This window comes from Moschus berezovskii, chromosome 21 (genome assembly GCF_049115385.1).
Source record: "Moschus berezovskii isolate FMDL1 chromosome 21, NW_MosBer_1.0, whole genome shotgun sequence".
NCBI lineage: Eukaryota > Metazoa > Chordata > Mammalia > Artiodactyla > Moschidae > Moschus > Moschus berezovskii.
Window position 1 is genome coordinate 5406111 of NC_142480.1, and position 12153 is coordinate 5418263.

General features: G+C 44.0%; 1 protein-coding gene across 5 annotated transcripts in view; it reads right to left on the reverse strand.

Annotated features, from left to right (window-relative positions):
• EML1 (EMAP like 1) overlaps window positions 1–12153 on the reverse strand; it is a 196098-nt gene that overhangs the window by 43745 nt on the left and 140200 nt on the right. For all 5 annotated transcript variants that reach the window (XM_055418522.2, XM_055418524.2, XM_055418526.2 and 2 more), the window contains exon 4: window positions 5567–5701. In XM_055418522.2, coding sequence (XP_055274497.2) covers window positions 5567–5701 — 135 coding nt within the window. The remainder of the gene's footprint in view (window positions 1–5566; window positions 5702–12153) is intronic.

The window sequence follows — 12153 nt, forward strand, 5'->3', positions numbered from 1 at the left end:
GGATTTTCTAGGCAATAGTACTGGAGTGGCTTGCCATTGCCTTCTCCGAGTCTGCGGTTAGCAGATACAAACTATTAAACATAGAACGGATAATCAACAAGGACCTACTCTATAGCACAGGGAATTATATTCAATAGTAACACATCCTGTAATAAACCATAATGGAAAAGACTATACGTATTATCATACTTATATATTTGCTGCTGTTGTTCCTTCACTAAGTTGTGTCTGACCCTTTGTGACCCCATGGACTGCAGCACGCCAGGCTCCCCTGTCCTCCACTATCTCCGGGAGTTTGCTCAAGTTAATGTCCACTGAGTCAGTGATGCTATCTATCTCATCTTCTGCCGCCCCCTTGCTCTTCTGCCTTCAGTCCTTCCCAGCATCAGGGTCTTTTCCAATGAGTTGGCGCTTGCCATCAGGTGACCAAAGTGATGGAGCTTCGGCTTCACCAACAGTCCTTCCAAAGAATATTCAGGGTTGATTTCCTTTGGGATTGACTGGTTTGACCTCCTTGCTCTCCAGTGGACTCTTAAGAGTCTTCTCCAGAACCACAATTTGCAAGCATCAATTCTTCAGCACTCAGCTTTCTTTATGGTCGAACTCTCACATCCATGCATTACTACTGGAAAAACCATAGAGCTTTGACTATATGGACCTTTGTCAGCAAAGTGATGTCTCTGCTTTTAAAAACATTAGCTTTCCTTCCAAGGAACAAGCACCTTTTAATTTCATGGCTGCAGTCACTGTGCACAGTGATTTCGGAGCCCAAGAAAATAACATCTGTCACTGTTTCCACTTTTTCTATTTGACCCTGAAGTGATGGAACTGGATGCCACGATCTTACTTGTTTTTTTTAAATGTTGAGTTTCAAGCCAGCTTTTTCACTTTCCTCTTTCACTCTCACCTAGAGGCTCTTTCAGTCAGTTCAGTTCAGTTTTTAGTCGCTCAGTCGTGTCCGACTCTTTGCGACCTCATGAACCACAGCACTCCCTGTCCATCACCAACTCCCTGAGTTCACTCAAACTCACGTCCATCCAGTCGGTGATGCCATCCAGCCATCTCATTCTCTGTCGTCCCCGTCTCCTCCCGCCCCCAATCCTTCCCAGCATCAGAGTCTTTTCCAGCGAGTCAACTCGTCGCATGAGGTGGCCAAAGTATTGCAGTTTCAGCTTTAGCATCAGTCCTTCCAATGAACACCCAGGATTGATCTCCTTTAGAATGGACGGGTTGGATCTCCTTGCAGTCCAAGGGACTCTCAAGAGTCTTCTCCAGCATCACAGTTCAAAAGCATCAATTCTTCAGTGATCAGCTTTCTTCACCAACTCTCAAATCCATACTTTAGTTCGTCTTCATTTTCTGCCATTAGAGTGGGTATCGTCTACCTATATATACATATAACTGAATTACTTTGCTGTGCAGCAGAAACTAACACAACACTGTATATCAACTATACTTCAGTTAAAAAAAAAAAAAAAAAGCCTTCTTCACTGAATGCTGAAGTTTCGAGAAGGATGGAGCTGAGTGTCCCGCTCACGGTTCCGGACCTCGCAGCCTGGATAAAGCAGCCAGAGCACAACACTAAACAGCACCCAAGGGCAAGTCCTCACGTGGTAGACATCTTCACAGTTTTGAAGCTTTTCTCATATTTGTTGACTCCAAAAACGGGCAGTGTGTGTGTTACAAGGTTTCCAGCAGATGGCCATAACATTTCTTACTTGAACAAAATCAGCTCACACTGCAACAACTTTATGATGGAAACCAAGTGTCTTGCTTACAAAGTTGATATATCTTATTCCCTTCAAAATGACAATGGGGGAACCAGCTGGATAATTGAAACATTTTATCAATCTGGCAACATTAACTGTACATTCTAAATAGTAGCTGTTTTTCTGTCTGATATGAAACACTTCAAAAAAAATTTAAAAAACAAACAAAACCCCTTTCTTGGATTAGTCTACTGGCTACATTAGGGAGTACAGGTTGTTTATCAGAATGTTACTATCAAGTCCCTATTTAAATTTAATAAGTACTTCATTATGACACAAATCACTATATAAATAATTGTTAATATTCACAATATACCATCAATAATACATGAGGTAAATATTACATTGCTGTATATTGCTTTTGTTCTTACGAAAACTGTGTCAGTGCAAAGATTAATAGGTGCTGTTAAAATTCTGTGGCTCACTGCAAGGAAAATATTTTAAAATGTTAACTATTCTAAGATAAAAAGTCTAAAGTGTCATAAGAGAGACGGTTGACTCTTGTGATCATTTCCAAAGACAATGAGATACATGAGCAGGAAGGCTGAAACTCCCAGGAAGAACAGTTGCTTTGGGCACAAAACATGACGATTATTCAATAAACTAATGTATCTTAGAAAATGGAAATGTTGAGGACCTCAAAACACTGTTACTTTATGTTTGACAGTAACATCCATACAACTGATAGGAAATGGCTTTATATTTGTTGTGATTATTATTACAGAGACACAAAAATGCTGAAAGGAGCCTCTTTCTCATTTTCACAAAAGCGCCAGATGTGCTAAGACAGCTTTGAACGTGGTGTGTAGCAGTTGTGAGCTTTACAGCAAATAGTTGGGGGCTGATACAAGTTCAAGCACTGCCCGGTGTGAATACTTGCTTCTTCTGTGAATCAGGACAGACCCAAAGTCACAGCTCGAAGGTCACCCTCACTCACTCCTGTTCTGATGAGCTTTCCTGGGGGGTCTCAGGGCCTGAGCACCAGTTCATTCTGATGTGACATTAACAACCGTGAGAATATATGGTCAATCCTCTGTATCTGCATCTAAGGAATCAAACACAAGCATAAAAATCCATGGTTGGCTGAACCTGTGGATGCAGAACCACTCACTGAAGGACTTGAGCATCCATGGATTTTGGGATGGGAGTTGGGGTGGGGCCCTGGAACCAACAGCCCTTGGACATCCTGGGACAACTGTATAATACTTTATGTCTCCTCAGCCAATTAGAATTTGCCAAAATCCAAGTTGTACTCATAAGAGTGTCCTGTGGATGCAAGTTAGTATGTGTTAGACAAAAAAAAGACTAACAACTTCAGACGTCATCCACCACCTTCATCTTACAATCGAGGAAAATCAAGTTCAGAATTTTGGAAAGCCTCGTGAACTGTATTTTCTCCTACTCTGCACAGGTCTTGATTTACAACAGCTGCCGTTACTGAGTGCCAAGTGCTATGCTGGGTGTTTTCCTACCAGTTAGCTCTCTGACAAGATCCAAGGGCATTAAGATATAAAATCCTTCATTCACAGAGGGGGAAAAGCTGAGGCTCAGAGAAGTGAAGTGGCCAGGTTTGTTTACAAACCCAGATCTTCCAGAACCTGTGTCCTTTCCATTACATCTTGCTATGTATTGTAACCACACATGGAAAATGGGTTAAAAGGTAAGACCGTGGACAAATATTTGTGTGTGATGCAGAAGAGATCGTGCTGTTCCACGTGGTGTTGCTGTTGTTGAGTTGCTAAGTTGTGTCTGACTCTTTGTGACCCCCTGGACTATAGCACACCTGTCCTTCACTATCTCCCGGAGTTTGCTCAGATTCATGTCCATTCAGTCAGTGAGGCTATCTAACCATCTCATCCTCTGCTGTCACCTTCTCCTCTTGCCCTCAATCCTTCCCAGCATCAGGGTCTTTTCCAATGAGTCGGCCCTTTGCATCAGGTGGCCAAAGTACTGGAGCTTCAGTTTGAACATCAGTCCTTCCAATGAATATTTAGGGTTGATTTCTTTTAGGATTAACTGGTTGGATCTCCTTGCAGTCCAAGTGATTCTCAAGAGTCCAGCAATATATGGGCCTCAACTATTCTTGGGATCTAACAAAGAAGTTATATTTAAATGGCCATGTTCAGTTGCCTGAATTATTTTTAGAAAGTGATTAGTAAATTTTCCCAGTCCTTCATTTCCAAATCAAAATTTCCTGGCATTGAAAAAAACGCACCCTTTGTAAATATCTTTCATGGAAATATTTACCCAGCATATTGAGCAAAGACATAGGATTTAAAAGATACAACAGATCTGGAGTTTGCACAAGGCAGATTCTATCTGGAAATTCTTAATACAAATCAGATGTGCAGAGAAGGAGCCAAGTTTTTAAGAACTGCCTAGATCTCGACATCTCAGGTCAACTTCCAAGCTCACCCTAAATTCAGAGAAGCCTAAAGGCCACCCTGCATCTCCCACTTACGCCTGCTCTGCTGTTGTCGTAACCACTTGGCCTTATTTCCAAGGTATTATCACCCAATTAGCATAATCTTCTGATAAGAAGTCCTAATAGTCTAAATTAGACGACAGCCCCATGTCAGTGGTTTTGAGATTGTTAACTGGCTGTGGATTTGACCTGCTAGAGACATGAGAAGTGCCTGTGTCTCTTCATAAAAAGCATGTCTTTTAGGAATAAAACCAAAAAAGAGCTTAAGCTTCTTTTACAGGACTGAATCAGAGTGGACTTACAAACTTGGAACTTTTACAGCCTGTGGGTTGGAGTCCACCGCTTTATGACTAAGCCTTCTCCTTACATGAACATTTGGAAAAAAAACAAAAAACAAAACATGGTTAGCCTGTGAAGCTGAAATTCCTTCCTAAGCTTTGCTCAACAGAGAATAAAATTTAAAGCACAATGTTTAAAGAGAGAATAAAGTATGCTGAGTAGGTATATACAGAGAAACTGTCCTCATATACACAACACATTCTCAGATGCAAAACGAGCTATTAAAACGCCCCAAATTAGCTCTCACTAATAAAATGCTACTATTAGTTTAACAGGGAGTTATCATAATCCATTAGAAACCAACCTCAAAGAAAAAGACTCATGAAACCAGAAAGAAAGTGCCTCCTATTTCTGCTGTTAGCTTGATATCAAAAATAATTTCTGACAAATCATGCAATTACAACTTTTTACCCAGTCTGTTGTAGAAAATATCGTTGACAAACTTAAGCCACTAAAGTTAATTTTAAAATGGCAGCTGAGAGGGACTTTCCTGGTGGTCCAGTGGTTAAGAATCTGCCTTCCAATGCAGGGGACATGGGTTCGATCCCTGGTTCAATGCAGGGGACACAGGTTTAATGCCACTAGGTAGCTGAGCCTGTATGCTGAGACGACTGAGCCCCTGTGCTCTAGACACCATGTTCCACAACAAGAGAAAGCCCGTGCACAGCAACGGACAGCCAGTGCAGCCAAAAAAAAGAAGAAAAAGGCAGCTGAGAGTAAAGAAACATTAAGTGTCCCACATTTTATCAATTCAGAAGCTTCCCGAATTCCATGGAGTTGGTACTAAGCAAGTTCTCAAGAACGCCTTCTGCGTGCATAGGGAGTTGAAGTTACAGTTTTCCACCTGGCTGGCAACTGGGGTGAGCTGTGACCAGGAGCTGTCGGCCGAGCCCACAGTGACGCCGGAGAAGGTGCACGTGCCACGGAGGGCCCCTAGCTTATGTGCACGTCAGGGGGCCTTTGGATCCACCGCTGGGGAAGAGAGGTCACACAACATCAGAGCAGCAGGAACCGGCGGGAAAACGCCCCTTACCTTTCACTGTTCTTTTTGCCACTAGAAGAACTGCTGGTGGATCCCGTGCGGTTCCGGTTTCCTTTGGAATCCCCATAGCTTTCCCTGCGACCGCCAGGAGACACCCGTTCAGAAGAGCTGGTCCTCTTGATGGTACTGCAAATGCGAAGGAAATGACAGTGAAATGACAGATAAATCCTTCCCAGAGTGGTTCTGTCCGCTGCTGAATAGGAAAACATATACACAGAAGATCCTGTTTCCATGTGGATATTTAAAAGATAGACTGGTTCTAAATTCCTCACTACAGAGATCAAACATTTTTTCAGAATGTCACTTGAGATCCATGCTTCTACTCATTGCCTTCGTAACAGTTACTGAAGTTCAAGGTCATTGGGAAAGTTGAAAGGTACGAACTCCAACAATACCATGAGTATCAGTACCATAAATATTCATGACATCCATGAATGTTCAATATTCATGAGTACCATGAATACCATGGCCTTAGTGGGAGGTGACCCTGCCCTTGTGGAGGCTTCAGTCTAGACCAGTGGTGCTCAACCAGGGGTGACTCTGCCCCCCAGGGACACTTTGGCTTGTCACAACTGGGGGAGCGGGGAGAGCTGCTACACCTAATGGGTGGACGCCAGGGATCTAATGGGTATAGCAGCAGCCACTGCTACAGCTAAGTCACTTCGGTTGTGTCTGACTCCAAGACCCCACGGACTGCAGCCTGCCAGTCTCCTCTATGGGATTCTCCACGCAAGAATACTAACCCACTTACAGCGAGTTGCCGTGCCCTCCTCCAGCGGATCTCCCCGACCCAGGGATTCAGCCCACATCCCTTACATTGGCAGGTGGGTTCTTTACCACTAGTGCCACCTGGGAAGCCCCAAATATCCTTATAAAGCCCAGGAGGGCACCATGACAAAGACGGTCCAGATGCAAATGTCAGCAGCGCAGCTACTGAAGAGCTCTGGTCTAAAGGCACACGCGGGACACAGTCCACTCTCTGCGGGACGCCTTGTTTAGAGGGGGTCCCTGCAAGTGCTTACTCCCTTCTGTATAACCAGAGGGCCTAGAGTAGTTGGAAGACTGCTGTGGGATATCTAGGGAAGACTTCCTGAAGATTGCGAATTTCTGGGAGAGAAAAAATGGATATGTTGCAGTTACAGAATAGGCAGGAGCCCACCCTAGGAAAAGGGATACCCCCTGCACAGTAACCCACAGGGGTGAGGGGTGAGTTAGCCAGGGCAGGGGCTGCAGCTTGATGGTCTGCTCTTGGAGCCTGGACGCGTGCTACAGACAACCTATAAAGTTTTTTTTTTTAATCTTCATCATTAGGTCATATGTTTCCTGAGATCTCATTTATCATTCTTGCATTCTTTGCAGAGTCTAGTAGAGAAGCTTGATAAATATTTATTAAATCAAAGGATGAAATAAATGAAACAATACATGGGAGTGTCACACTGACAAAGGATCACAGGGATATGCTATCATTTAGCATCTCCTCCATGAGGAAAAATAAAAAGGAGAAGGGTGAACGGAGGAGCTGCTCCCTAGCAGGGCTGTGGGGGGCGCGGCCTGGTGTGAATGGGCGAGAACGTAAGTCTGCAACCCAGGAGGGGGATCAGGACGCCAGCGTCAGCGGGGGTCACCGAACCACGGACGCGGAGGGCATCTCCACGACGGGAAGGAGAGGAGATGACAATGAGGAGACCCTCGGCCTTCGGGGAAAGAGAAACTCTGGACGAGGCGGGCTGAAGCCCTGCCATGGGAACCTCAGGAAGCAGAGAAACCAGGAGGGACCAGAGAAGCAAGAGCCCAGGGAGGACGGGTAAGGTGCTGGGGCTGTGGGTGGAGGAGGGCCCTGATAATGAAGCCTCGGAGGCCCCAGTGAGCACGGAGCCAGGAGAGGGTGCACAGGACCCGAAGTTCCATCAGGACGACATAGGAGCCCAGGAGCTTGAGACAGCGAGACTACTACCGCTGGGCTGGACAGGCCTTCCTTCCTCACAATTAAATAACACGAACAAGGCCTTTGCACATGGGACGCTCCTGCCGCCTTCCCCTCATTCCCCTTTCCTCCGCATCTCTGCCTTCCTTCCAGCCAATTTCAGTCATTCTTCCTCTGTAATGTCCAACCAGCCGGTAAATAATCTCTTAGCATGTTTTTTAAAACTGTAAGGTGTGTCGGTTTTTGAAAAACCATCTCGTTCTCTGAGTGCGCGAACATAAATAAGATGAGCACAATCACAACAACTGGAAGACACTTTCTGCGTAGGCTCTGTGGTCACCGAGGAAACTCTGAACTGACAGCACCGGGATCTCACAGCTGGGATCCACACGGGTGTGCCTTAAGAGAAAAATGTGAATTTCTAGAACACTCAATTTGAGGACAAGGAAATTACAGCTCTTGGGAGAGCATTACATTTTTGAAATTTAGGATTGAAGTCTAAAAATTACAGAAGCCTTTGTGCTAAAGTTCAAGATCTTCCAGTGACGATAAACATCAAGCTCAGTTCACGTCTTGGGAGTGTTCTCTGCCGAGCATCTGACATGAGGCTCTCAGGCACCCCGCCCTGGCAGCTGGCAGCCTCCAGCATCACCTCTGTGGCGTCCTTGTGGGAGTTCAGGGCAAGTTCATGGCAATCTGAAAGCTTGCATAAAGCACCCTTAAAGAGCTCAAACACTGTGACTGTTAATCAGTGATAGCAAACGTTAGCTGATTTGCTAATAATTAGCACTCAACCTAGCTCCTGGAAGAGTTAAGAGGGGAGATCAATGATGAAACCGTGGGCAGCAACAGTTTACCTCTATGAAAGGTTTTGCATTTCATACACATCATTGAATTTAAACCTCAAATCCCCAGTAAATGTATCATCATTCCTATTCTACAGACTTTGTTTTCCTGGGCTCCAAGATCACTGAAGACAGTGACTGCAGCCATGAAATTAAAAGACGCTTGCTCCTTGGAAGAAAAGCTATGACACACCTAGAAAGCATATTAAAAAGCAGAGACATCACTTTGCCGCCAAACATCTATATAGTCAAAGCTATGGTTTTTTTCAGTTGTCGTGTATGGACGTGAGAGCTGGACCATAAAGAAGGGTGAATGCCGAAGAATTGATGCTTTGAACTGTGGCACTGGAGAAGACTCTTGAGAGTACCTTGGACTGCAAGATCAAACCAGTCAATCCTAAAGGAAATCAAGCCTGAATATTCATTGGAAGGACTGATGGTAAAGTTGAAGCTCCAATACTTTGGCCACCTGATGCAAAGAGCTGACTTACTGGAAAGACCCTGATGCTGGGAAAGACTGAGGGCAGGAGGAGAAGGGGACGACAGAGGATGAGATGGTTGGATGACATCACTGACTCAATGGACATGGGTTTGAACACAGTCTGGGAGACAGTGAAGGACAGGGGAGCCTGGTGTGCTGCAGTTCTTGGAGTTGCGAAGAGTCGGACGTGACCTAGTCACTGAACAACAACAACAGATGGGGGGATAGGTCAGGGAATAAAGTCAAACAGCTGAGGTCACCTGGCCCCTAGCTCTTCACTGAATCTCTCAGTTAACAACATCTAGAGAACTCTCTGATGGTCCAGTAGTTAGGGCCCCGAGTTTTCACTGCCAAAGGCCCGGGTTCAATCTCTGCTCAGAGAACTAAGATCCTATAAGCCACATGGCGAGGCCAAAAATAAATAGAGACCACATGCAAGTTATGAAACACTGCAGCACATTAGTTTTGAGGACCTGTTGAACAGAGGTGCTGAATGTCTGAAAATCCAATAAAGGTTGGCAGGGAATAGATACATGTATACGTACGGCTGAGTTCCTTTGCTGTCCACTCGAAACTATTACACCACTGTTAATTGGCTATATTACCATATAAAATAAAAAGTTTAAAAAAATCCACCAAAGGTCAATAAGTAATAACAGCTACGTGATTTAAGACTTGAGCAGTGGCAGGCATCAGGTAAGACCCTCTAAGCGACTACACTAGAAGGCAGGTGAAACTACCAAAGCGTCAGCGAGGGTTATGTAGGAAATCTAAGCACCCCTCACCTGGCCGTTGATCTGTTCAGTGTGTAAGCATTGAGAAGACTCACAGACCTGTTTAATCTATGTATGAGAAACAAAGCAGAATAAACATGAGCACAGTAATAAAAGCATGGAAAATTATTTTGGTAAACGTCAATAAATTACAGAATACACTGCAAGTTAAAACAGAAAAATATTTCAGTCTGCATATATAGACTTGGGTATAATCCATCAGAACCCTTTCAAGATATTTGTTATTTGCACATTTGCATTTAAATGTTAATCTTTTTTTTTTTTTTTTTTAATCTACTATTGTTGTATACTCAAGAAGAACAAGAAATTTCCTTTTGAGAGCCAAGGGCTCTTATGCATTAAAGAGGACTTACTGGGACTCAAAGCCAAGGACAGAAAATAGAGCTTGAAGACAGGACACTTGCAGGAAGAAGGGCGGTCAGAAGGAGTTAATGCTGCATGCACTCTGTGAGGAGCCTCCTGCAATAACCAGCAGGGGGTAACCAAGAAGTTATGTTCCCTCAGGACAGCAAGGGAAAAACCATGCTCTTTATTTTCAAAGAGAATGTATAAGCACAGAGCACATTTTTTAGCACATTTTTAGTGCTTAAGGCAAGTACGTCTGGTGTAGAAATGCACTAATAATACCATCATTTCTTCTTTCCCCTTCTGTTTCTCGACCCCCACTCCCAAACTCCATACGTTCTAAGCTCTGAAAACATAACAGTTCTTTACGCTGCGCCACAGTGGCTTCTGCCGACTTAAACTAAATTTCAGATGTAAAACTGAATCTCTGCAAATGGAGAGAGGAGGACAAGCGGCCATCTTTCCTCTCACGGTTAGACAGTAACTCCAGGTGTAATTAGCTACCATGACTGATATCTTTCCTTCATTAATGTGATCTGGAACCAAGAATTGGCTTTCCAAAATCTTGGGGGAAAGACCACAAACTTGTACAATTGAAAAAAAATATGAATCTTGAGGGGAAGCTTGTACGCGTGACCAGAGATTTTCTAACGAGGTCATCTGTCATGACAGCTGGAGTGATTAACACTGGATTAGAAGAATTATCTACTTGACAAATGCAGGAAGGAAATGGCAACCACTCCAGTATTCTTGTCTGGAGAATCCCTTTGACAGAGGAGCCTGGTGGGTTACAGTCCATGGGGTCATAAAGAGTTGGACACAACTGAGCACACTCTCGACAAATACTTACTTGGAATCAACTCATACTGGGCGCTGTGCTGAGCACTGGCAAGTCAACAGGGCCCAGAACTAACCTGGCTTTTGTCCTGCAAGGGTGAGGTAACTGTGACAAACTGAGGTCATGCACTTCAATAATTAAGAAAGGCTAAAGGCATCATTGTAACCAAAAAAAAGGTATTTTCTAAGAAGGCTGGTGGTCTTAGAGAATTTGACACATGAAAATAAGTTTTTTTTTTTTTTTTCTATCATATGAAGTCAACTACCTGAGCCTAGGGGACTTCCCTGGAGGCTCAGATGGTAAAGAATCCACCTGCAATTCAGGATCCCTGGTCGGGAAGATCCCCTGGAGAAGGGAATGGCTACCCGCTCCAGTATTCTTGTCTGTAAAATTCCATGGACAGAGGAGGCCGGAGGGCTACAGTCCATGGAGTCACAAAGAGTCAGACACCGGGCGACTAACGCTTCACCACCTGAGCCCAGAGCACGGAACCGCATCCTTTCTGATAAGAGGGTAGGTGCCAATTCATCTTCTGGTCAACAGCAAAATACTCCCATCTCTAATCTTGGTACAGAGATCAGACTCAGAATATGAATTTAACACATACATCTCAGTGGATCTCAATGATAAATATATTAGAAAAACAATACAAAAACAACAACCCAAAGCAGATTTAAATCCTTAAGCACCTGGCACTGCCTTCGGGGCTTTCACAAACACTGTATTGCTAATGAGTGCAGCTATTTTTCCAAAGGACTGTCAGCTGTTTGTTTGGAAACCATGGATATGTACCGTACTACCTTCCAACTGGAGCGGAGCATTTTAAAAATAATGCTCTCTTTTTGTACCAGTTGTGTTCTTTTGATCTCTCTTCTCACAGCTCTGCCCTATTGTAAAGCTCTACTTAGCGGTAGAAAGAATGAGTGATTGTCTCCGTTTTGAACCAGTGGGAATGTTATTCTATTGTCAGCTTCAGCATCCCCACTGAGCAAGGTATGACCTACAACATCTTCCCGGATTCTCTGCCTTTTCTTCTTTGACTAATGGAAACAAAGCTTTTCCCAAGGATTCCAAATCAAGCCCCCAATCCAAGTCTTAATTGGCAACACAAAGCACAACCCCTGGGTGCTGGACAATTTCCAAAGGGGATTTTGTTCTTCAGTACTAGGCAGGAGAAAAGAAAACAAACATATACCCATCCAGACGCCCCAGTTCGTTTAATTTAGAACTCTGATTACAGAAAAATTCTAACACAATTGTACATGTATTTTAAATGGCTTGGAGGTTGTTTTACTCCTAACAGTCAGAATGCCCAGCTTGCTTCTGTTTTCAAAACTCTCCTCAGGAGAGA